Source organism: Geotrypetes seraphini, chromosome 1 (assembly GCF_902459505.1).
Source record: "Geotrypetes seraphini chromosome 1, aGeoSer1.1, whole genome shotgun sequence".
NCBI classification, from domain to species: Eukaryota; Metazoa; Chordata; class Amphibia; order Gymnophiona; family Dermophiidae; genus Geotrypetes; species Geotrypetes seraphini.
In genome coordinates this window covers 447838474-447863781 of record NC_047084.1, presented here as the reverse complement: position 1 = coordinate 447863781, position 25308 = coordinate 447838474, and the positions used below count along the sequence as shown (strand labels likewise).

At 43.6% G+C, this 25308-nt stretch overlaps 1 protein-coding gene across 1 annotated transcript in view; it reads left to right on the top strand.

Annotated features, from left to right (window-relative positions):
* The window catches only part of HAUS6 (HAUS augmin like complex subunit 6), a 206432-nt gene that overhangs the window by 127519 nt on the left and 53605 nt on the right, over positions 1-25308 (top strand). Inside the window, exons 10-12 of the mRNA XM_033920660.1 lie at positions 7983-8112; positions 15512-15614; positions 24437-24539. Coding sequence (XP_033776551.1) covers positions 7983-8112; positions 15512-15614; positions 24437-24539 — 336 coding nt within the window. The remainder of the gene's footprint in view (positions 1-7982; positions 8113-15511; positions 15615-24436; positions 24540-25308) is intronic.

Below are 25308 nucleotides of genomic sequence, written 5' to 3'. Positions count from 1 at the left end.
CTCCTTCTTCGCTGGACCAAGCTGCCTTGAGTCCCTCTCGAGGCCAGGCTTTAGCAGATCAGCTGTCTTTTTCATCTTTTCTGCGTCAGATGGCTGTTGACTTGGAATATTCAACTTGATATTGGCTCGAAGTTCTCCAAGGAGTATCTCGAGACCATGCATCTTCCTCAACCTCCGGCTGAATCTCTCAAGCTTCCTCTCCACAAGCTTTTGGATCAAACCTTTGTCCACTGTCTGGAAACTCCTTATTCCATTCCAGCTGTTCCAGGCAAATTAGACTCCAGATACAGGACAGTACATCATAAGGGGTTTGACAACACTCAATTGTCTCACCAATCCCTTCTGGTTGAATCTTCTTTGAAACGTTCTCACCCTTCTCAGTTGTATGCCACTGTTCCTCCGGGAAGGGAAGGTAAAACGACGGGCAGATTTGGTCGTCGTGTCTACCAGAATTCGATGATGACCTCCAGAGTCCTCAACTATAATTTTCATTTCATCACCTATTTTGAGTTCTTTCTTTCCATTCTTCCAAAGTTCATGTCTTATCTGGATTCTCGTATGCACTTTGAATTCCAAGAAGTCCTTGCATCCTTGTCACAACTCCGGCTGCAGCTTCTTCAGTCGTCCTATGATGCTTTCGAGCTATCTGCTCGAGCTACTTCTTGGCTCTGTACTATCGACATGGATCCTAACCTACAGGACCGGCTGGCTAATGTTCCTTGCGCTGGCAATGACCTCTTTGACGAATCTATAGAGGCGGCCACCAAGAAACTCTTGGACCATGAGAAGTCTTTTGCATCCATTCTCAGACCGAAGCCGAAGCCAGCTCCTCCTCATCCTACACGCCCTCCTCAAATCTATCAGTGGCGTTTTCCTCCAAAGCAGGCTCCTTCTACTTGTCAGCCTGTCAAGAGGCAGCATCCCCAGAAGCAGCAAAAGCCTCAGCCACCTGCTGCTCCTCAGCCTTTTTGACTGTCTCGAACGGAGCATAACTTCAGTCGTTCTGCCATTTCCCGTTTTTCCCCCTATAGGAGGTCGTCTCCATCATTTTTACCACCGATGGACGACGGTTATTACCGACCTCTGGGTCCTTTCCATCATCAGGGAGGGATACTCTCTTCAATTCCATCAAGTTCCTCCGAAACATCCTCCAAGAGAGTATCCTTCCAATCCCTCCCAGACCGCCCTTCTTCTTCAGGAAGCTTAAGCTCTACTTCAGCTTCGAGCTGTCGAGCCCGTTCCTCTGGCTCAGCAGAACAAGGGTTTTTACTCCCAGCACTTCCTTGTTCCGAAGAAGACGGGCGATCTGCGACCTATTTTGGATCTCAGGGTGCTCAACAAATTCCTAGTCAGAGAAAAATTTTGCATGTTGACCCTGGCATCTCTTTATTCCCTCCTCGAGCAGAATGACTGGTTATGCTCTTTGGATCTCAAGGAGGCCTACACACACATTCCCATCCATCCGGCCTCCCGTCAGTACCTCAGATTTCGGGTGAGGACTCTTCATTTTCAATACAGAGTACTTCCTTTTGGTCTGGCCTCCTCACCCAGTCTTCACCAAGTGCCTGGTTGTGGTAGCCGCTGTTCTCAGGAACCATGGTCTTCAAGTATTTCCATACCTCGATGACTGGCTCATCAAAGACTCCAGGTCTCAAGGTGTCGTCGTAGCGACCCAACGGACTATCTGGTTCCTGCTAAGTCTGAGATTCGAAATCAACTTTCCCAAATCCCATCTACAGCCATCTCAGACTCTTCAATTCATCAGGACCGTTCTGGACACGGTCCAACTCAGAGTATTCCTTCCTCAACAACGTCTAGAAGCTCTTGTCATGCAGTGTCCTCTCGCCCTTCCATTTTGGTTTTTCTGGGTCACATGGCTTTTTCTGGGTCACATGGTTTTTCTGGGTCACATGGCTTCCATAGTACACGTGACTCCTTTTGCCAGACTTCACCTCAGAATTCCTGGCATCTCAATGGACGCAAGTTTCCGACCCTCTGACTCGACACATCCATGTCACTCCTGCTCTGACACAGTCTCTTCGCTGGTGGATGCTCTCTTCCAATCTATCCAGAGGCTTACTTTTTCACACACACCCCCATCAGAAGGTTCACTCGACCGATTCTTCAACTTACGCTTGGGGGGGCTCATCTAGATGGTCTCCATACTCAAGGCTATTGGACCAGTACAGATCGTCAATGTCATATCAATCTACTGGAACTCAGGGCGATTTTCAATGCTCTCAATGCTTTTCAGCATCTACTTCACGACCGTGTAGTCCTCATTCGAACAGACAATCAGGTCGCAATGTATTATGTCAACAAACAAGGCGGCACGGGATCTGCCTCCCTCTGTCAGGAAGCTCTGAAAGTTTGGGATTGGGCAATTCGCCACAACACCTTCCTCAAAGCTGTCTACATTCAGGGGGCGGACAATGCCTTAACGGACAACTTGAGTCATCTTCTACAGCCTCACGAATTGACTCTCCATTCCACGCCCCTTCATCGCATCTTCTCTCAGTGGAGAACGCCTCAGATAGACCTCTTTGCAGCTCCCCACAACTACAAACTGCCTCAGTTCTGCTCCAGGATCTACACTCCTCATCGCCTCGAGGCAGATGCTTTTCTTCTGGACTGGACGAATCTCTTTCTATATGCATTTCCTCCATTCCCTCTCATTCAAAAGACACTGGTCAAGCTGAAGACCGACCATGCCACCATCATTCTGGTTGCTCCTCGGTGACCCAGACAACCCTGGTACTCCCTTCTCCTTCAACTCAGCAGCAGGGAGCCATACCTTCTACCAGTTTTTCCCTCTCTGCTTACGCAGCATCAGGGATCTCTCCTTCATCCCAACCTGCAGTCTCTACACCCGACAGCTTGGTTCCTCTTAATGTAGCTCCTCTCCAGTTTTCTCAATCTGTGAGAGATGTTTTGGAAGCTTCACGAAAGCCTACTAGACAATGCTATCACCAAAAATGGACTAGATTTTCTACTTGGTGTTTTTCTCATCATAAGGAGCCTCAACATTCCTCCTTATCTTCCGTTTTGGACTATCTGTTGCACCTTTCTCATTCTGGCCTCAAGTCTACATCGATACGAGTCCATCTTAGTGCAATTGCTGCTTTCCATCAGCCTATTGAAGGGAAACCTCTCTGCTCATCCTGTGGTTTCCAGATTCATGAAAGGACTTTTCAATGTCAAACCTCCTCTCAAACCGCCTCCTGTGGTTTGGGACATCAATATTGTTCTTACTCAGCTGATGAAACCTCCATTTGAACCAATGGACAAAGCTCATCTGAAGTATCTCACTTGGAAAGTGGTATTTCTCATTGGCCTCACTTCCGCTAGACGAGTCAGTGAGCTCCAAGTGTTAGTTGCGGATCCACCTTTTACAGTGTTCCATCATGACAAGGTGATTCTTTGCACTCATCCGAAATTCCTTCCTAAAGTGGTTTCTGAATTTCATCTCAACCAATCAATTGTTCTTCCAGTATTTTTTCCAAAGCCTCATTCTCATCCTGGAGAATCAGCTGTTCATACTCTGGACTGTAAACGTGCTTTGGCTTTCTATTTGGAACGTACCAAACCACAAAGAACTGCTCCTCAACTTTTTGTCTCCTTTGATCCAAACAAGTTGTGACGTCCTATTTCTAAGCGTACCATCTCCAACTGGATGGCGGCTTGTATCTCTTTCTGTTATGCCCAGGCTGGATTTCCCCTTCACAATAAAGTCACAGCCCATAAGGTCAGAGCAATGGTAGCTTCTGTAGCTTTCCTCAGATCTACTCCTATTGAGGAAATTTGTAGAGCTAGTGAATTCTAATCCAAAGAAATAAAGAAACGCTTTTCATCAACTACCCTAGATTCCAGCTTCCAGTCCATACCCTTCTGGGCAGCACGTTCTTATACCGTGTTTCCCCGAAAATAAGACCCTGTGTGTTTTTTGGACCCAAAATTAATATAAAACAATGTCTTATTTTCAGGGAAACAAGGTACTTCCTATACACATTCTGTTTTTTGTGCATTTCCTAAGGTATCAATTGTTTCTGCAAGAAGGACGTTTCCTTCTGTTATACAAACACATGCAACAGGATCATTGAGGACATTACTGCACCCATCAAGACTTAGGTTAATAATTTTACCTTCTAGATCTGTCGCACATTGCTCCATTTCTCTGTTATACATTTTATCCAGCAGTTTCCTTGCAACATCTACTCTTCTGGGTGGACTGTATCTTAGTCCAGTGTTCTTCAACCTTTTTACACCCGTGGACCGGCAGAAAAAAAAGAATTATTTTGTGGACCGGCAAATTACTAGGACTAAAATTTAAAAACCTCGTTTCCGCCCCATCTCCATGAGCTCGGTCCCCACAAATCATCTGATCCCATCCACACAAGCCTCAGTTATGATTTTATATTGAATGTATTTTATTAAAGTATAAAAAGAAACAATATTCTGTACAATTGTCATTTTATATATACAAATAATTCAGAGCAAGGATCAACAAAACCCCTGTCTCCCCTCCCCTTCACATATATCCCCTCTACTATCAAGAAAACTGAACAAGCCAAATTATTACAGAATGCTACACAGAAATATCATGCTAACAGAATACTGCAGTCACACTTGACAGGAATAGTTTTAGGGGAGTGCAAATAGGGCAACTGCCCCCTGGTCAGAGAGCGCCCTAAGCCAGCTGGAAGCTAAAGAAGCACTGCCTGGGTTTTGCAGTCCCCAGTTATGTCTAACACCAGCTCTAGCAGGATATATATTTCAAATCTGATATATTCTAATCACAAAATAGAAATAAAATTATTTTTTTCTACCTTTTGTTGTCTCTGGTTTCTGCTTTCAATCTTCTTTTCACTCTCTTCCTTCCAGCGTCTGCCCTCTCTGTCTCCTCAATCCAGCATCTGCCCCTTCCATCCACTGTTGTCCTCTCCCCCTTCCATATGGTATCTGTCTTCTTTCTATGCCCCTCTCCCCTTTCCATCCAGCTTGTGCCCCCTCTCTCCTTTTTACATGATTCATTCCAGCTTCACTGCTTTCTTCATTTTATCTCTCCTACACCAGATCTATCATCGTTGTCCCTCTCTGCTTATTTTTCTGCTGACCCCTTCCTATCATCAATCTCTCTACTTTCTCATGCCTGTGTCTCCCCTTCCCCTCCTCTAATCTCTTTGCCAGCTGTTTCCTTCCTTTTTTCATTCTCCCTTCCCTCCTCCTCCTGTCCAGCAGTAACTCTCTTCCCTTCCTCCCCTCCCAGCAGCATCTCTCCTCCCTCTCCAGTAGCAGCTGTCCCTTTTTTTCCCTTGCCCACAAGCTTCCCTCCAGGTCCAGTAGCAACTGCCCCTTTTTTCCCTTGCCCAGCAGTATCTCTCCTTCTCCTTCCCTCCAGGTCCAGTAGCAGCTGTCCCTTTTTTTCCCTTGCTTCCCAGATTCCCAGATTCCTTTCCCTCCTCCCCTCCCAGCAGCATATTTCCTTCTCCCTCTCCAGTAGCAGCTGTCCATGTTTCCCCTTGCCCAGCAGCTTCCCAGACTCCAATAGTGGCTTTCTCCCCTCCCAGCAGCTCTTCTTACTTCCCAGCGCAGCGATTCAGGAAGGCAGTCTCGGGTTCTTTGTTGGGTCGCGCCGCCTCTGAGGAAAGAGGAAGTTGCATCATCAGAGGCAGCCGCGACTCAGCAAAAGCCCCGAGGCTGCCTTCGTGAATCGCTATGCAGGGAAGTAAAGGAGAGCTGCAGAGAGGGGAGAAAGCCACTGTCGGAGGCTCCCCAAGATCTCTCTGGCCCAGCGCAGACTTCAGTTGTTGATCTTGCCGGCCTTGCGCGGACCGGCAGGAAATTGAAGGGAGTCAATCTTGCCGGTCCTGTGTGGACCGGCAAAAATTTCCTGCGGACCGACAGCGGTCCGCGGACCGGCGGTTGAAGAACTGTGTCCTAGTCTGTGACTGAACCATATTAATGAAGTATGGGTTTTCAATCATATGGAAAGAAGAGTTTGTCGCATAATCAAACTTGGCAATTTTTTCATCAGTTACCTCTTTTTCTAATCTGCTGGGTTTTATCACAAACTTATCTAAGGTGTTTCATGGATAGTCGGGTTTTTTTCCTTTCTTTTAGGTGATATACTATGGATAGGTGGTGTATATGATACAATTGAAACACTATCTTGGACAAATAACACTGAAACTGTAGAACAGGAGGATGGTGGTCTTGAAGGTGGATAGTTTCCAGAATCCTTTAGATTGATGATAGATTATTCTTTTAAACAAAAGTGTCAGTGCTGCTGTTTTATTATTGATACCATTTCTACTCATTGTATTCACTGCCACTTGGTACTGCCCAAAAAGGAATATTTGCTTGTTTAACTCCTTCCCCCCCTTTTTCAAAATCGCAGAAAAGTTTTTTAGCGCCGGCCGTCATGTTGAATGCTCTGCACTGCTCCCATGCTCATAGAAACTCTATAACCAGAGCAGCACAAAGCATTCAGTGTGCCAGCTGGCGCTAAAAAACCTCTTCCATGCTTTTGTAAAAGGGGGATTTATTTATTAATAACTGTATCAAAATGATGGTAACATGCAGTAATAACAAATATATTTTTGCTTAAATATGACAGTTCCTTAAGGCAGTCTTTAAGAAATATGATGAAATAAAAACATTTACCAACTTGAAGATCCCACCTGTTCAAACATGTTCTTTTTGTAATCTTTATCAAAGCACTTCTCATAATGTTTCGTTTGGGCCACCGGGCCTTGCATTTCTTTCTTGCAGTGTTTGTATTTTGTTTGCATGCCCGTCTTACCCATAGGTAGAACTTCATTAAAATATTCCCCAAATGGGTCTCTTACAACCTGCTTCCATTATTTATTTATTTAAAACATTTATATCCTACATATCTAAAAAATCTATGCGGGTTACAAAATAACACTCATAAGCAAAATTACACAAACCCTGACATTCCAAAAGTAACAGCACATCTAGAATTTCACAATACTATCCAAGGAGAGAATAATTAGATAAACCTCAGGTTATACACTTAAAGATCCCAATACTTGTGGACTGTGCTGCTCTAAAGGTTTCACTTTCATTTGTTCCGCTTGCCCCCTCCTTCCTCTCGCTTAGCTCTTTGTGCAGATATTAAAACTTAGCACTTAAGAAGTAAGCATTGATTCTGTGTGCATCAATTTGGAAAACAATAGTTGAGCTAAGGTCTTTTTCTCAACTCTGTATGTTATATAGTTTTACTGTGAAGCATGCTATCTGTGCAGACACAAACTCACAGTTTTGAGACATGCAGAACCAAGCATCTGTGATATAGACAAATTGTCTGTGACACTATGAATGGATTAATGGAATTCATTTGCCAAAAAATGTAAACTTTGCTTGAATATACAACCTCATGCTACATAATTAAAAACTACTGTATTTTTCAGACCATAAGACGCACTCACCTGTAGAGGAGGAAAAACCAAGAAGAAAAAATTTGGTTCATAATTTTTTTCTTCTTGGTTTTTCCTCCTCTACACGTATGTGCATCTGGTGCTGGGAAGAACCGCAGCTTGAAGCCGCCAGAAACTGCCCGCAGCCCCCCCTCCCGGGGTACCTTTTTTAGTGGCGGTGGTCCAGCGCGGTCTCCTGGATGGCTGCCTTTGTCTTAGAAGAGTGACACAAAACGCAGGAGCATGAGCTTTGCGCTTCCTGCCTGGTCCCGTGCCGCTGTTTTTGGGGTGGAAAAAGTGTGTCGTCTTAGTCCAAAAAATACAGTAATCCTTATTTCATGATAAATAACTTTGGACTATGTTTCATAGTCCAATCTTGATTTTTTCCTCAGAAAAAACATTTTATTTTTTTAAAAATCCAATTTTAAATAAAAGCAATCTGATTTAAATTTTAAAAAATCCAATTTTTATTAAAAAAAAATATATACATCATTGATTTTTATCCACCCTCTAAAATTTGACCTTAACATTTGTTTTTTCTAGGCATAAGATAAGGAGAGAAGATCTTGTGTCTGTAAACAGATCAATTGCTGATAAAGAAAATGAATGGGATATGAAATGGGAGAGATTTCTTGGCCAGTCTCCATTTAATCTCATCAAAAGTCTTAACACAGTAAGTGATATACGCATTTCTTTAAATGCTTCGGTTTTTTTCACAAGTCTTGAAGGAAAATGGAACAGAGAATTATTTATTGAACTGATAATTATCAAAATGAAATTTTTGATTTATTTACTATCCTACGCTTGACCTTCACATTGCTCGTATTTGCATGATAATAATAATAACAGTTTATATACCGCAGGACCGTGAAGTTCTGTGCGGTTTACAATGATTAAAAAGTATTACAGAGTGAGTGGAATAAACAAAGTTCAGAATTAGTAAATAACAATTCGAAGATCATTTGTTGAGGACTAAGATTGTATAGGTCAGTTACCTAAGTACTTCAAGTGTTTTTAGGCGTTTCCTGAATTCCCTTTAAGTAGTAGGCACGAGCAGTTGTTCCAGGTCTTTACCCCATAATGCTGCTTGATGTGAGAAAAGATGTTGGTGATGACTTTTAAATTTATAACCTCTAACCGGTGGAGAAACAAAGTTCGAATGTGAACTTCTCCTATGTCTGTTGGTTGTGAAAGAGAAAAGGTCTGTTATATATTTAGGGGCTAAGCTGTAAAGTACCTTGAAGCAAAAACAACCAAACTCGAACTTCACACGTGCCTCCATCGGCAGCCAGTGTAGAAGTCAATAGGAAGGTGTTACATGATCGAACTTCTTCAGTCCACAAAGTAGCCTAACTGCTGCATTTTGTACCAATTGCAATCACCGCATATTTTTCTGGGAGAGTGCCAAGTAGGCGATGTTACAATAATCGAGTTGACTCAGTATGAGGGATTGTACCAGAATTCTAAATGATGAGACATCGAAGTAAGCTCTGATGGACCAAAGCTTCCAGAGGGTGAGAAAGATCTTTCTAATCAAGGAGTCTACCTGGTCTTTCATGGTCAGACTCTGATCCAGTGTTACTCCCAAAACCTTCATAGTGGGTTGAATGGGATGACTAAGGTTATTGATGCACAGTGATGCTTTAGTGTCAAGTGAGTGTGGCAATGCTATAAAAAATTTTGTTTTCTCTGGGTTTAGCTTTAGTCTGAACTCAGTCATCCATTGCTCCATCCGATTTAGTACCTTTGTTGTTTTGGGGGTGACTTTCTGAGATAGAGGTATTGAATGGGATAATTATCGTGAAGTCATCAGCATGATGTATGGCAATTAATTGTATTGAAATAGATATTGGTTCAAGATATGATCCACTGCCTCCTTCATCCAGGTTCTCATCCTCCCACCCCAAGGAAAGAGGTAGAAACTGAATTAAAAAAAAAAAAAATTACCATCTGGTATTATACTGATTGACACTTGGTGGGATTGCAGGACTTCTCAAGCAAATAGTTGCCTCTGGGTACAAGTGCTGCCCAATTCAGGAAAAAGAAATTCGATTTGGCCTAATCAATTTTTTATCTCGGCGAAGCAAATTCCTACTACTTGGCATTACCTTTAGGTGTTGGATTCCATGGCAGCCTCTCTGGAGGTTGTTCCCTGGGATAGTGCACGCATGCAGCTTCTCCAGGATGCTCTTCTGTCTCATTTGTCCCCTTGGCATCATTCTGTTCAGATGAGTTTCCATGGACAGGGACAGCGAGGAACAGCATATGAAATGGCTTCAAGGAGACTCTATCGAAAGGCATGCCTCTCTGAATCACAGAGTGGGTGACTCTCATGACTGATGCCAGCCTATTTGGCTGGGGAGCTCTTTGTGGGGACAGCTCAATTTAGGACCAGTGGGCTCACCATTATAAGGGGTGGTCCAAATTACAGGAAGTTTCTTCTGTTTAGAATAACTCATCAACATTATCAATACAAGTTTCTTCCTTTTAGCCTAGTGTCATCTCCAAGAGTTTTCATAAAACGTCTGGTAGCAGCAATACTCCGTTCCTATGGTCTCTAAGTGTTTCCTTACCTGGATGATTGGTTGATCAAAGCCTTGTCTTCTCAAGCAGTTTGCTTGGCAACAAAAAAAGACCATAGAATCTCCAACAGCTGGGGTTCGAAGTCAATTTTCCAAAGTCTCAACTACAACCTTCTCAACATCTCCAATTTATAGGAGCCATTCTGGACACTAATCAGCTTCCTTAACAGAGACAAGACAATCCAGATGCCCTTACGGCAGCGTCAAGGAAAAGGGGATGTAGAACTTTTTAATTTGGCACAAACATGCTCACTATAGCCCATGCAGAGCAGCAGTCCAGCACAGACCCCTGGGGAACCCTACTATATAGTGAGCACATTTGTGCTGAATTAAAAAGCTCTACCTCCCCTTTTCCCTGACACAGCCGTGAGGTGAAATGGGCCTTCGTTGGTTTTGGGGCAGGAGCTTTGCCTAGACATTTCTTGAGCTGGACATGATGCAAAGATAAGTTATTTGTTCACACTATCTGTGTTATACTTGTGTTATCTGTTTTTGTACTTGAGACATTGCTTTAATATACCTACAGTGATTAATACACTAAAGAGAATTTGTGCTGATTGAGTGCTACTAACAGTATGGGAACGGAAGGAGGTTTTTTTTGCTGGTGATGTTACTTGCACTCTCAAGTTAGAGAAAGGCTCTTCCCTAACGGGGCTCTGAGGCTTTTCCTCCTTTCCACTACAAGCACTAATCCAGCACTGCTGACTTTTCACTTTTTTCAGTTGCATGGCTTTTTGGTGAGAGAATAAATAGTAGGGTTCCCCAGGGATCTGTGCTGGGACTGCTGCTTTTTAACATACTTATCAGTGATTTAGAGATGGGAATTATTAGATAATTAAATTTGCTGATGAAACAAAGTTGTCCAAAGTTGGTAAATCACAAGAGGATTGTGAAAAATTTGCATGAGGACCTTGAGACTAGGAGACTGGGCATCAAAATGGCAGATGACCTTTAATGTAAGCAAGTGCAAAGTGATGCATGTGAGAGAGGAATCCAAACTATAACTACATGATGCAGGATTCCATGTTAGGAGTCACTGCTCAGGAAAAGGATCTAGGTGTCATTGTTCAGGATAAGTTGAAACCCTCATTTCAATGTGCTGTGGTGGCTAAGAAAGCTGCCGCCTGACTGTATGTGCTGCTTCACTGTTAATAAACATATGTTTAAAAAAAAAAAAAGAATGTTAGGAATTATCAGGAAAGGAATGGAAAACAAAGATGAAAATTTTGTTAGGAATTATCAGGAAAGGAATGGAAAACAAAGATGAAAATTTTATAATGCCCTTGTATCATGTTTTGATATGCTGCATCTTGAATACTGTGTGCAGTTCTGGTCACCGTATCTCAAAAGAGATATAGCAGAATTAGAAAAGGTGCAGAGAAGGGTGACTAAAATGATGAAAGGGATGGGTTGACTTCACTATGAGGAAAAGCTAAAGCAGCTAGGGCTCTTTAGCTCAGAGAAGAGATAGCTTAGGAGTGATATGATAGAGGTATATAAAATACTGAGTGGAGTGGAAAGAGTAGATGTGAATCTCTTGTTTACTATTTCCAAAAATACTAGGACTAGGGGGCATGTGGTGAAGCTACAACATAGTAGATTTAAAATAAGCTGGAGAAAATTTTCTTCACACATGTAATTTATATTCTGGAATTTGTTGTCGGAGAATGTGGTAAAATCAGTTAGCTTAGCAGGGTTTACAAAAGGTTTGGATAATTTCCTAAAAGAGAAGTCCATAGTAAAGATTTGCACGGTGACAGAAATCAAGCCCATTCCCCACCCATCCCCGGTAGAATCAAACCCGTCCTTGCCATCCTAACTGGAATCAAATCTGTCCCTGCCTGTCCCTATAAACTTCAGAAGTAGTTATTTCATTTAATTGTGCTACTGAATTAAAGGCTCTGGTAGAGACCCATTTACAAATAAGCAAAGACATTTTATTAATTTGTTTTGTAAAGACAAGTGGAAGGACATTTTCAATATGAGTTTAGATGTTTTATGGAAAACGTCCAACAATCGGGCTCCATCTCTAGGGATATTCAAATTTATGCTGAAAGCCCACTTTTTTTGAAGCTGTGTTTAAGTCCTAACCCTACCAGACTGTAAAGCACCCATATCTGTTTGTCATTCCCTCTGTAGTCACCTACCTTATCCACCTCATCAGTCCCCTTGTAATTCCCTACCTGAGCAGCATGTACAAATTCACCCTTGTTGTCCTGTGTGTCTGTCATAATTAGATTGTAAGCTCTTTGAGTAGGTACCGTCTCTTGCTTATTTAATGTACAATGCTGAGTGCATCTGGTAGCACTATAGAAATATTAAATAGTAGCAGTAGTAATCCAGTAGCGAACATAATCATTTTTCAAAACAGGACATCTATGTTTTTGTACTTTGGGCATGAGGATTAAAACCAACTGAATCCTTGTGTAAATCCTCATGCCCAAATTAGGCACAGATCTCCCAAATTCTGTATAACACTATGTGCAAATTCTAAAATTGCCCCTGTCCTGCCCATTCATATCACATGGCCATGGAAAAATTTATGTGCACATCGTTATAGAATAGGAGCTATAAAGGTGTGCGCTTAAATTTTAATTATTGCCAATTAGCAATAATTGTTAGCACCCAGTTATCCTGCTAATTGGCTTAAGTAATTAAATGGTATGTACAATTTTGGAGTGAACAATTTTGAACACTATGTATAGAATTAAGAGAAACATGGACACAGGGATTGTTTTTGGGAGTGAGGGGGCAGAAGAATAGAAACATGACAGCAGATAAAGGCCAAATGGCCCATCTAGTCTGCCCATAAACACCAAACCTTAAGTATTGAATATTATACTTCAAGTCCATTGTTCCAACTATAATAAAGTGATATCAGTAACTGATATTCCCCACAAATCTTGTTTTAATTATAGTTTGCAACTGTTTTTTTTTTCTAAGTACATTCAGTTGAAATGAATTGGAGTTTATACTTACATTTCTCTTTTTTCCCTCTGTTCATCTGTGATTCAGGGCTAAGTGCTTTTCAGAGATCCTGTCTCATAGCAGTTCAGACACCAAACAAATAATTAAAACTTGACTCCCTGCAACTGAGCTGGAATTAAGTATGTGATTATTACCTGCCCATCAATAAAGCCCTTGCAGGTTCTCTTCTTTCAGAACAGCATGACTACTGAATGTTTAGGAATTCTTATTCCAAACTTGTGAGCACTCACAGACACCAGGCTTCACTAGCCCTGATTTCCAGACAGCTCTCCCGACGTCAATACTGTACTTATTCGTAGGGCAGTGGGCCTTGCACGTGGCTGACACAAAACCTTCCCTCCGACGTCATCTATGACGTCAGGAGATGACTTCTGGGTCAGCTGCGTGTGGCGCTGCAGGAGTGTAGAAATATTTATGGTCCAGTAATCAGTTACATAAACAAATATGTGCGTGTTAGTTTCTAGGGAAGACCATAATATCTCATCCAGGTTCAGCTTTCTTTGCCTATTTACACGACACAAGACCCAGGCTAATGAGAAATATTTTTATTATGAAAATAGGAAAATAAAATTCAAAAGCCAGCAGCAATAACTAAATATTGTTCACAAAATATCCGATTACATATATGAAACTCAGTACACAATTATTACAACACACTGCTAGATAAATAAGTAAAACTAATTTTTACACACACTAAACAATTCCTTATAATAACAATTCCTGATTAGCAGCAATCTATTACAGTTGTATCACCAAGAGTAGCTTTACAAGCCTTATCCTATATCACAATAGGATACTTTATCTAACCCCAGCTGAAAGATAGATAAGTTCCTTATTCTTACCATACAATTAGGCCTTGGCACAAAATCAGGTGAAATGGAAGACGTCTTTCCTCAGCTTAGCAGATATAGAAATCCTTCTGTTACAGGAACAAGAGTTCATCAGCCACTGGTACAGCTGTAATTTAGGTTGGCAGCAAAGGTTTCCTTGATGTGATGAAATCCAGATCTGTTTAAGGTCCGATTAGCTTTCTCTAAGGCAGAGAGACACGCACGAGATAACTTTTCAGATCTTAATTATTATAAAAGATGTGCGTGGAGAACACCTGTGATGAGATGCGAGTTCACTGACATCCCGGCACAGACTAAATTATAATTAGCACCTTTTCACTTGGATCTCGTCAGATGACTTCTTCGGACCAATCCAGAAACAGAACTTAGATGAATAGCCTTTCTGTATAAAGTCTCGTACTATCTGAAACAGAGGCGCCTTCTTTAGATAAGACCAGCACAGGAGCAATAACTCCCCCAAGATTCACATGGGCAGATCACATAGGCATAGCTAGATGTCCTTGGCTAGAATACAGTTCTGGTACATACCCAGAATGCATCAGGCAGAAACAGCAAAGATGTTTTTTCTTTCTTTTCTTGCAAGTTCAGGCTGGAATGATTTCTTGCAAATAATGGTTCAGGCTTGATGATGTCATAGAGGCCTAACCTTCAGGTGCAAATAAGGAAACACTCCTACAGGAGGGCAGGAAAAGAAGATGAGCCAAGCTACTCGGCTTGAGCTGCCTCCAACCCCGTGGGATGTCTGAGACTATGAGGGGGATCCCCATAGGATTCCTGCGACCTGAAGGGGGCATCCGCAGGATTCCCATTGCCCCTGTTCCTGTGCAGCTCTCTAGTCCATAGGCCATTTTTGAGATTGCTTGAGGAAATCCGCTTATTACTAGGATAAGGCGCATAAAATCTGGGTAACTACTTTTGATCTAGCTAGGGACTTGGGGCCTTGGTTGGCCACTGCTGGAAACAGGATATTGGACTTAATGGATCTTCGATCTGTCCCAGTATGGCGATTCTTATGAATGAGGAAGGCACTGAGCACAGGAGATACCATATATGTATGTGACCATCTCTGGGGAAAAAAATGACTAAAGTTACAGAAACAAAAAAAATTAGTTTTTAATTCTGTTAGAGCAAACAATTTGTAATACAACAGTTCAAACCCCATCATTTTATGTGGAAAACAAATAAGCGTTATAGAAAGTCAAGCAAAACTTTTTCAGACTGCTTCTAGATCAAGGATGTGAAAAATTGGCAGTTTTCAAAATTTTGAATCTGAGATTTTAGTCACTTTTCCCAGAGACCCCAGAGACAGTCACATGTGGTCAGTACTTTCCATTGCTTCTGAGATTTAGGCCAGTTATTTTCATTCTGGTGCTGTCCAATGTTTTCACCTACTTGTGTGCCTGAATTGAAGAAAAATACCAGGTATCATTGCCAATATACTTCTGTAACAAAAAGTCTTTAGTAAGTTGCTTGGAAGGAAGAGAAAACTAATGTCAGCATTTTTCCAAACTCTTGTTGTTTGCTTGATTCATACGTTATTTATTTTACTGGTCCATACCTTTTTAAACACTTATTTTTAATAATATGCAAGAAAATGGACATTCCCTGTGTACGAGAGATATTGATTGATTAATTTGTTGTTTCAAACTAGGTACTTGATTTGCATCCAGCTATTACTCATTTTTCATTTGACCCTGCTACAGAAGAAGCTTTAAAGAGTAGCCTGTTCTGCCAATATCCAGCATCACTTCCAGGTTGGTTGCTTATGTCAAAATTTGTTAATCTCTTATTGATGTTTCTTCTTAATATTTTTCTTGGGTTGTGTGGATGTACATTACTTCAGTGCACATAACTTGAAAGTATGCTGATGCAGAGAAGAGAACAGCAGTATCTCCTTTAGTCTCTACTAGCGTGCCGCCACCACCAGGGACCCAAGTTCCAAGTGTCTTTCCTTTTCTCATTTTAGTCTCATGTCGGTTCTTTTGGTAACTTCCTTCTCATCATTGCTAGCTAGTATCCTCCTAGCTAATTAGCTTTTCCGTGCAGTAGGGATGGCATGCTGAACCATAGGGTTGTCCATGCCTGCTCATGAGCATTCTTTCTTTCTTATTTTGCAGGGTTTTTTGGTTGTTTGCAATTTTTATGTGCCTCCAGGAACTACTATGCCTGCTTGGAGAGGAACAGACTTTAGTTTGCAGCTGGCAGGTGAATCCTTCAGGGAACCTATGCAGCCAGCCTGCTTGAAGATTTGTGGAGCTCAGGGTTCCGGACCCTCAGCATTTGCTTGTTTCTTTGACTTGGTCAGGAGCTTGAGCTCAGGCTGCTAGGAATCAGTAGTGTCCTTTGGGCCACTCACAGTGCCATCTGCAGTTTCGCCTTCCTTTCCTCCTTTCAGCGTTTGTCGCATCCCAGCCGGGGTGGGGGTGGGAAGGAGCTCAGTCTGACTAACATCCGACTGGCAGCCTAAAGATCTCAGCTTGGTAGATGACTGTCAGCTTGAGGCAGAGAATCCCTCCAGATTGATCTGTAAGGTTAATTTTGGGGAGGTTTAGGGCCTATAGTCTATAGGGAAGTTTGGTTAAATTTAGGTTTTGCTACATAGTGTGACAGGGAAAATCCTGAAACCAGGGAAATCTCTTAAGTTTCATCAAGGAACTAAAGAAATTTGTCCTGTCACTAGAAATTTTATCAGAAAATCACATCAAAGAATGATGTTTGTCTGGGCAGTTGTATCCTTACGTACACAGATGCTCATAACATTGATAGAATCTTGTTTACGCAGCATACATGTCATCTATTGCACAGTTCTTCAACCGCTGGTCCGCAGAAAATTCCTGCCAGTCTGCGCAGGACCGGCGAGATCAACTTCTTCAATTTCCTGCCGGTCCGCGCAGGACCGGCAAGATCGAGGAGCGCAGGGCCGGAGAGATAATGGGGAGCCTCAGACTGTGCTTTCTTCCCTCCCAGCGGCTCTCCTTACAAGCGCAGCGATTCAGGAAGGAAGCCTTGGAGCTTTTGCTGAGTCGGGCTGCCTCTGATGATGCAACTTCCGCTTTCCTCAGAGGCGGTGTGACCCAACAAAGGACCCGAGGCTGCCTTACTGAATCGCAGCGCTGGCAAGTAAGGAGAGTTGCTGGGAGGGGAGAAAGCTGCTGGCATGGTGAAAAAAAAAAAGGGACAGCTGCTACTGGACCTGGAGAGGGAGAAGGAGAGATGATGCTGGGAGGGGGGAGGGAAAGGAATCTGGGAAGCTGCTGGGTAAGGGGGAAAAAGGGACAACTGCTACTGGACCTGGAGAGGGAGAAGGAGAGATGCTGCTGGGAGGGGAGGAGGGAAAGGAAAAGGAAGAGAGTTACTGCTGGACAAGGGGAGGAGGGAAGGGAGAAGAAAAAAGGAAGGAAACAGCTTGCAGGGAGATTAGAGGAAGGGAAGGGGAGAGATAGGAATGAGATGGGAAGGGGGGTCAGCAGAGAAATTGAGAGGGACAAAGATGCTAGATCTGGTGTAGGAGAGATAAAAATGAAGAGAGCAGTGAAGCTGGAGTGAATCGTGTAAAAAGGAGAGAGGGGCATAGGCTGGATGGAAAGGGGAGGGGGGGCATAGACAAATACCATATGGAAGGGGGAGAGGTCAGACAGTAAATGGAAGGGGCAGATGCTGGATTGAAGAGACAGAGAGGGCAGACGCTGGAAGGAAGAGAGTGAAAAGAAGATGAAAGCAGAAACCAGAGACAACAAAAGGTAGAAACAAATAATTTTATTTCTATTTTGTGATTAGAATATATCAGATTTGAAATATATATCCTGCTAGAGACATAACTGGGGACTGCAGTATTCTGTTAGCATGATATTTCTATGAACTTGGCTTGTTCAGTTTTCTTGATAGTAGAGGGGATATATGTGAAGGGGAGGGGAGACAGGGGTTTTGTTGGTCCGTGCTCTGTATATTTGTATTTATAAAATCACAATTGTTCAGAATATTGTTTCTTTTTATACTTTAATAAAATATGTTCAATATAAAATCATAATTGTGGCTTGTGCAGATGGGATCAGATGGTTTGCGGGGACCGAGCTCGTGGAGATGGAGCGTAAATGGGGTTTTAAAATTTTAGTCCTATTAGTTTGCCGGTCCACAAAATAATTATTTTATTTCTGCCGGTCCACGGGTGTAAAAAGGTTGAAGAACACTGATTTATTGTAGTGTATGCTTATGAAGGGAATTTTTAAAAATAAAATTCTGGAATCTCTTGTTGCACACTCGGGGCGGGTGTAGGTGCAGCTTTTGCCCCCCCCAAAAAAAACAAACAAACAAACAAACAAACCCAACCCACCAAAAAAGTGTTCCACTGCCTATGATGCAGGTTGCTTTCAGAGTGATGTTAGCCATCTTTTCAACTCTGCCTCCTAGATAGTTGCTTCTTCTGCCTCAGTTTTTTTCTCTGCAAGTAAGTTGCTCAGATGTGTTTCTGATCTGCTCTGTGGTTTTATTATTATCAGATTTTATTTTCTGTAGTTTCCGTTGTAGGTTCGGTTGTTGGGACCTCTGCCTGGGAGAAGAGACACTTGAGTGGTGGAAGGTCTGCTGCTAGTAATATACCGTATTTTCACGCATATAACGCGCGCGTTATACACAATTTTACAAACCGTACATAACTTTGCGCGTTATACGCGTGAGCGTGCTATATAAATTTTTTTTTACATAGTTCCTACCCCGCCCGACGCCCGATTCATCATCCGGAAGGACCGCTCGCACCCCCACCGCTCGCACTCCCACCCCGATGGACCGTTCGCACTCCCACCCCGATGGACCGCTCGCACTCCCACCCGAAGAACCGCTCGCACCCCCACAGCTTCCCACCTCCCCCATGGAGAAGCTGTCTACCTTGTTTCCGGATGCCAGTGAGCCCAGCTGCTTCCTCTGCCGGCGGTCCTGCCCCTTCTCTGAGCCCTGCTGCGCTGCTTCCTCTTTCGGCGGTCCCTCCCGAAAGGGCGGGACCGCCGGAAGAGGAAGCAGCGCAGCAGGGCTCAGAGAAGGGGCAGGACCGCCGGCAGAGGAAGCAGCTGGGCTCACTGGCATCCGGAAACAAGGTAGACAGCTTCTCCATGGGGGAGGGGGGGGGAGGCTATGGGGGTGCGAGCGGTTTTTCGGGTGGGAGTGCTAGCGGTCCATCGGGGTGGGGGTGCGAGCGGTCCTTCCGGATGATGAATCGGGCGTCGGGGGGGGGCATCAGGCTTTCAGGATGGGGACAGGCAGACCTCCAAGGGGGGACAGGACTTCAAGGGGGGGCAGCCAGAGGAGAGTTGGGGCAGCGAACGGAAAGTCGGGGCGGGTGAAAGGAGAGTCGGGACGATATGCGCGGTATACCCATGAGCGCGGTATATAAAAATTTCTTTACATAAATTTGTGTTTCCCACGCGCTATACCCGTGTGTGCGTTTTACACAGGTACGCGTTATCTACGTGAAAATACGGTATTTGGAGCTCAGCCCACTGAGTTGCTGATTGCATCCCTGATTTATCAAGAGTTTGAGCATAGACTGTTTGGCTGCATCCTGGCTTGGCCAGAGTTAATAGTAGTTCTTCCCTCCCCCCAATCGCAGCATGAGGTTTTCTGGGAGTTGAGTTTCAGTCCGACTAGCAGTCCAAAGACTAAGTTTGGAGACCAAACCTGTAGAGCAGAATTCATCTCCGTTTCTTTCAGCTACACGTCTGAGCTAAGACAGACAGGCAGGTACAAGACACATGGCAGAGTGAGCAATGCTTTTATAGCCTATTTAAAAAGAGGGGGGGTTTGAAAAAGTGAATTTTGAGGTTTTCTGGGGCCAGAGCTAGGGTCCCCCTCATTCAAAACCCTTCTCCCTGTATTTTTTGTACTTCAGGGGAGTCCTCATGGGCTGTTTGGTGCAATTTTGCTGGTGGTAGCCATATTGAATTTTAAACAATCTTTTTTTTTTTTTCCTAAAGACTTTATCTGTCTGAAAACCCCTCAATTTTGTTTAAAATCGATAGGGATGGACTCTTCAGGGCTTTCTACCCTGAATTTTGTCAGGTTTGTGCTAGATGATCAGCCGAGGAGCGTCAGTGTACCTACCACATATGGGATACGCAAGGGAGGGGCAGGAGCCTTGGGCTCAGCTGTCTCCGAGTCCTTCAGAGCTATAGATCTGCAGGAGGCTTGATACTAAGGAAAGTGACATTTTCCAGAGCCCACCTTAGGAAAATTGACTAAGCGCAGACACATGAATGACGTGGAGCTTAGGAGGTATTCAGGGAGTCCTTGCCAGAGTCCTCGAGACCCCCTGTGCAAGGCTTCACCCCAGACTTTGTGAGCCTGATGTGAAATGTCTGTCTAAACCACCGGGGGCCCTCAGTGTCTGCGTTAGGCTCAATAGTTTTGGCGATGTCGGGGAGCAGTCTTCGAAACAAAACAACAAAATTCACCAGAAGGGATTCCACAGAAGACCAGGGAGGAGCCGACCCAAGAAACAAAAGCTGTGGAATTAATCTTAATGCAACACTTTTATTAGCAATTCTTCACATAAAGGGTGCAGTTCAATCATCCAAAACAATGATATACGGTAAAGATATTGTGGCTTGGACCAGGAGGTTCAGTTGGGCATCGATTGGGAGGTGGAAAGTCAGATTCCATGCTTTTTTGTTCCAGGACACAGTTTCCCTGGGAGAGTCTAGTTCTCTGCATGAGACCAGCGGTCAAGAACAATTGTGGCCCTTTACCATTGGGAAGACCCCGTGATGTGACTGCCGTTCAAGGTATCCATGCTCCCGGGCATGATTTCTGCTTCACTGCAGGAGTTGAAGCTGGAAGTTCTGCCAGCCCTCCATGCCCTAGTTCTCTGTTTTGAGTGGCTTAGTTCCACTGACCACATTCTTTCCCTCACATCCTGACATCATAAAGCTAGTCATTTACCACTGGGAGTCACCTGTGAGTGGCTAAGACTATGGAAAAGATTTACCCCATGGTTTCGGATTTCCAGCAGCTGTTTGTGCAGCCAAAAGTGGATTCACTGGTAACACAGATTACCAAACAAACTTCCTTGCCCAGTGAAGGATTAGGTTCTTACCTCGATAATCCTCTTTCCTGTAGAACAGCATATGATTATTTACAGATGGGTTATGCACCCCTGCTCATGAGTTGCTTGCAGAAGACATCAATTATTTTCTTCTTTCCACCCCCCTTGTCTTTCTGGGCAACACCCCCTCGCCTCAGTTTTAACTTTGCAAGCGAGTTTAGAAGATGTCTCTTCATCTGCTATGCACTAAATATTTTATTTTTAGACCTTAATCTTATATTTTTTTATGGCAGCTTTCCTCTGCTAAGAGGTTCCCAGTAATCCTGGAACAGTTGTGCCTGGGAGAAGGGTCAGATGCCGGGGTTTGTAGCCAGGAGGTACACAATTTAAAAGAAGTGCCTGCCTGGCCAGCCTGTTTAACATTTGAGAGCTTGGGGTCAGGTCCTCTGGGAGCAGTGCTCACCCCTATGGAGTCAGGTGCTGAAGCGCAGGCTGATTTGACCCTGCTACTGGCCTGGAGGCTTGGCAGAGGTTGGCTGTATCCTCCCACACCCACCCCAAAGAATCATGTGGAAAAGTGAGGGGTTGAGAGTTTCAGATTTTTAGAACCTAAATGGCAGCTCAAAGAGACAAGCCACCGGAACCACCTTTTGCTTGTCTGAGGCAGAAATACTTTCTCCATTTCCAGCTGCAGTGAGAAGCTGATGATGGCACAGCACATGGCAGAATTGTGAGTACAGCTCATTACTTTCTATGGAAAAATCAGGGTGGGTCTGAATTCAGCAAAACTAAAGGTTTCTGAAGGTGTCCCAAGGATCCCCCATATTTAAAATCCTATTTTCAGCAATTTTGCACTTTTGGCTTTGCTTCCATGGGTTGTTTTCTGGTTTTAAATCTCTGCCATGTCAGCCATCTTGGATTTCCCAATTTTATTGTAAAAGCTGCCTCCTGCCTAAGTTTTGGAAGAAATGAATTATTATGGACTCTTCAGGTGGTTTAGACCCCAAGTCATGCCAGTTTTGTGGCGGATGGTCGACTGAGGAGCGTTCTTTTCCCACGTGCCTGCAGGGTCAGGAGGAGCAAAAAGCTTGAGATTTGGGTTGTAAAGCCCTGTTATAGTGTCTAAACTATGACTCGGTATCGCCTGCAAAGCGCTTTTACACAGATGCCCCTGACCCTAAAAGGTGACATGTTGTAGACTGACAGATGTCTCTATAGGTTCCAGGTCAGGTCTTTGGCCATGATTTTGTGACTTTAATGTATGCAGCTTACACAAAGGGTTGTCGGCTCTGTCTGTGAGCCAGCTGGGTTCTGCTCAGAGGAGTTTTTCCTTCTTAGAGCAAGGCTCTGTGGCAGTCATTAGAGCTGCAGGAGTCTGAGGTCTAGTCAGAAAAGGACTGGGATGATTTGGGGTCGGATACGATTCTACTCTACCAGCAGCCTGCCTCCCTGGAGGATTTGGGGTATCAATTTGAAGCAGGAGACCAGATATCAATGGTAGCACTAGTCCAGGGAGAGGATCCGACAGTGTGCAGGTTTTTCAAACTTCTATTTATCATTTCTATAGCGTTGGACCTGTGCTCTTCAACATCTTTATAAATGATCTGGAAATTGGTACGACGAGCGAGGTGATTAAATATGCGGATGATACTAAGAGTAGTGAATATGCAGGAGGATTGCGATATCTGCAACGTGACATAAAAATGCTTGAGAAATGGGCTGCGACATGGTAAATGAGGTTCAACGTGGATAAGTGTAAGGTGATGCATGTCAGTAACAAAAATCTCATGCACGAATACAGGATGTCCCGGGCTGTACTTGGAGAGACCTCCCAGGAAAGAGACTTGAGAGTTCTGATCGACATGTCAATGCAATGTGCGGCAGCTGCGAAAAGGGCGAACAGAATGCTAGGAATGATTAAAAAGGGGATCACAAACAGATCGGAGAGGGTTATCATGCCGCTGTACCGGGCCAAGGTGCGCCCTCACCTGGAATAGTGCGTCCAGCACTGGTCGCCATACATGAAGAAGGACATGGTACTACTTGAAAGGGTCCAGAGAAGAGCGACTAAAATGGTTAAGGGGCTGGAGGAGTACAGTGAGAGATTGAAGAAACTGGGCCTCTTCTCTCTTGAAAAAAGGAGACTGAGAGGGGACTTGATCGAAACGTTCAAAATACCGAAGGGAATAGACTTAGTAGATAAGGACAGACTGTTCACCCTTTCCAAGGTAGGGAGAACGAGAGGGCACTCTCTAAAGTTGAAAGGAGATAGATTCCATACAAACATAAGGAAATTCTTCTTCACCCAGAGAGTGGTGGAAAACTGGAACGCTCTTCCGGAATCTGTTATAGGGGAAAACACACTTCAGGGTTTCAAAACAAAGTTGGACAAGTTCTTGCAAAACTGGAATATACGCAGGTGAGGCTGGACTCATTTAGAGCACTGGTCTTTGACCTGAGGGCCACCGCGTGAGTGGACTACTGAGCAGGATGGACCACTGGTTTGACCCAGCAGCGGCAATTCATATGTTCTTATGAAAGGCGTACGCACCTGCAGATCTGAAGGTGATTAGTCTCTGCGGGAGTTGGATCTAGAGCCCACACAAGTTTCTGCTGCCCAGCTCTTGCTGCTAAGCAGTACTAAGTCTCAGTCCACGTGCTTTCTTTCACACCCAGAGATTGCCAGGATAGTAGTGGGGCATGGGGATTTGCCAGAAGGTCCTGTGTTGGGAGCCAGGATGATGAAGAAATTGTAACCCATACCTACTGGTTGAGAATCGGTGTACCATGCCTTTATTTGCTTTGAGTGCCCCTCTTACTTGATTATCAAATGGTCTAAAGTCTCCCTCAAAGGCTTCTTATATAAGAATATATCTGAAAAAGAAATTCTAAGATTTGCTTCTACAAGTTTTCTTTAAAAGCCTTTAAAGGCTATCCTCTATAATAAAACCCTAAGCGCACATACGTACTTACGATGCCGTGATCCCTGCCACCGTGATGCATGCTTCCATGCCGTACATGCGCTCTGCCTACCTTCTGCCCCGATCTCCGATGCTGGCTGACTTACTGCGCTGCCGGGACATGTCTTCTCACCCCTGGACCAGCAAACACAGCAGCCGCAGTTTCATTTTGCAGCCATGGGGCATTTGCTAGGCCGGCCTACTTCGATAATGCGAGGTTGGCCAGCCTAGCAAAAGCCCCGAGGCTACCCGGGCTAGCGGACGCTCGACAGGGAGAGCAGGGAAAGGAGAAGGGGTACTACTGGACAGGGGAAGCAGGGAAGGGCTGCTGCTGGACAGGGGGGGAGGTAAAAGGAAGGGACAAGGGCTGCTGCTGGACAGAGGGGAGGTAAAAGGAAGGGAGAAGGGCTACTGCTGGACAAGGGGAGCGGGCAAGGGGTTGTGGTGGACAGCCGAGGAAAGAGAGAGACAGAAAGAAAGACAGACACAAACATCTATTCTAGCACCCAGTAATGTAACGGGCTGAAAGACTAGTTACATATATTTAAAAAGAGAAAATGGCATAATTCAACTTTCTTTTTTCCAGACTCATTCAAGAAGGATTCCCAAATCAAGAGACTGAGAAGAGATGAAGATGGATTATTAAAAGACACCACAGAAGGAACACTGTTGGCATCTAGCGGGGAAAGGTAGACAATTGCCAAACAAAAAAGGCTCCCAGAATTTAATTTTTTCTGACATAATTGTTTCTTAAAATTTAAAATAAAGGTCACGTATACATTTATGTATTAGTTAAATTTATAACTATACAGTATATGATTAAAAATAATTCAGATTCATAAAACTGTAATATGATAACCCATTAATCTGACATTTAATATGCATATCCTTTATTAAGAGACATGAACTAATTCACAAACACAGAAATGAAATCCTGATAATAGCTCTTTTCATGATTATCATCTACTTGGTAAGTAAAATAAAAACATGGCTGCCTCTTCGGGTTAAAAATATCCTACTCAATGAATACTTCTGCTCAGTCTTTACCTGCGAGGCGCCGGGATCCGGTCCATAGCTGCAGGCAAGGGAGAGTTCAAAAGACCCGTTCCGGAATTTTGAATTTACCACTGGCAGCGTCTACCAAGAACTATCAAGGCTCAAAGTGAACAAACACCAATATATACGAGCCTCAGTTGTGCCTTCAATAATATCATATATTATGATTGTCTTAGTCGGTTTCACATTAAGGTCTAACGATCCATGGTATAGTGGACACTCTTCAAATATAGTGGACACTCTTAAAGTATTATAGTAAATACTCTTACGGTAGTGCAACTGAATTGTATGGACCTTCAGACCACGATCAGGGTAAAAACCACCGATTGTTTTACTCTTCGTCGGTCCAATCTTTATTAATTATTAATTTTTTCAAAGTCTAATAACTGAATTTTTCTTAAA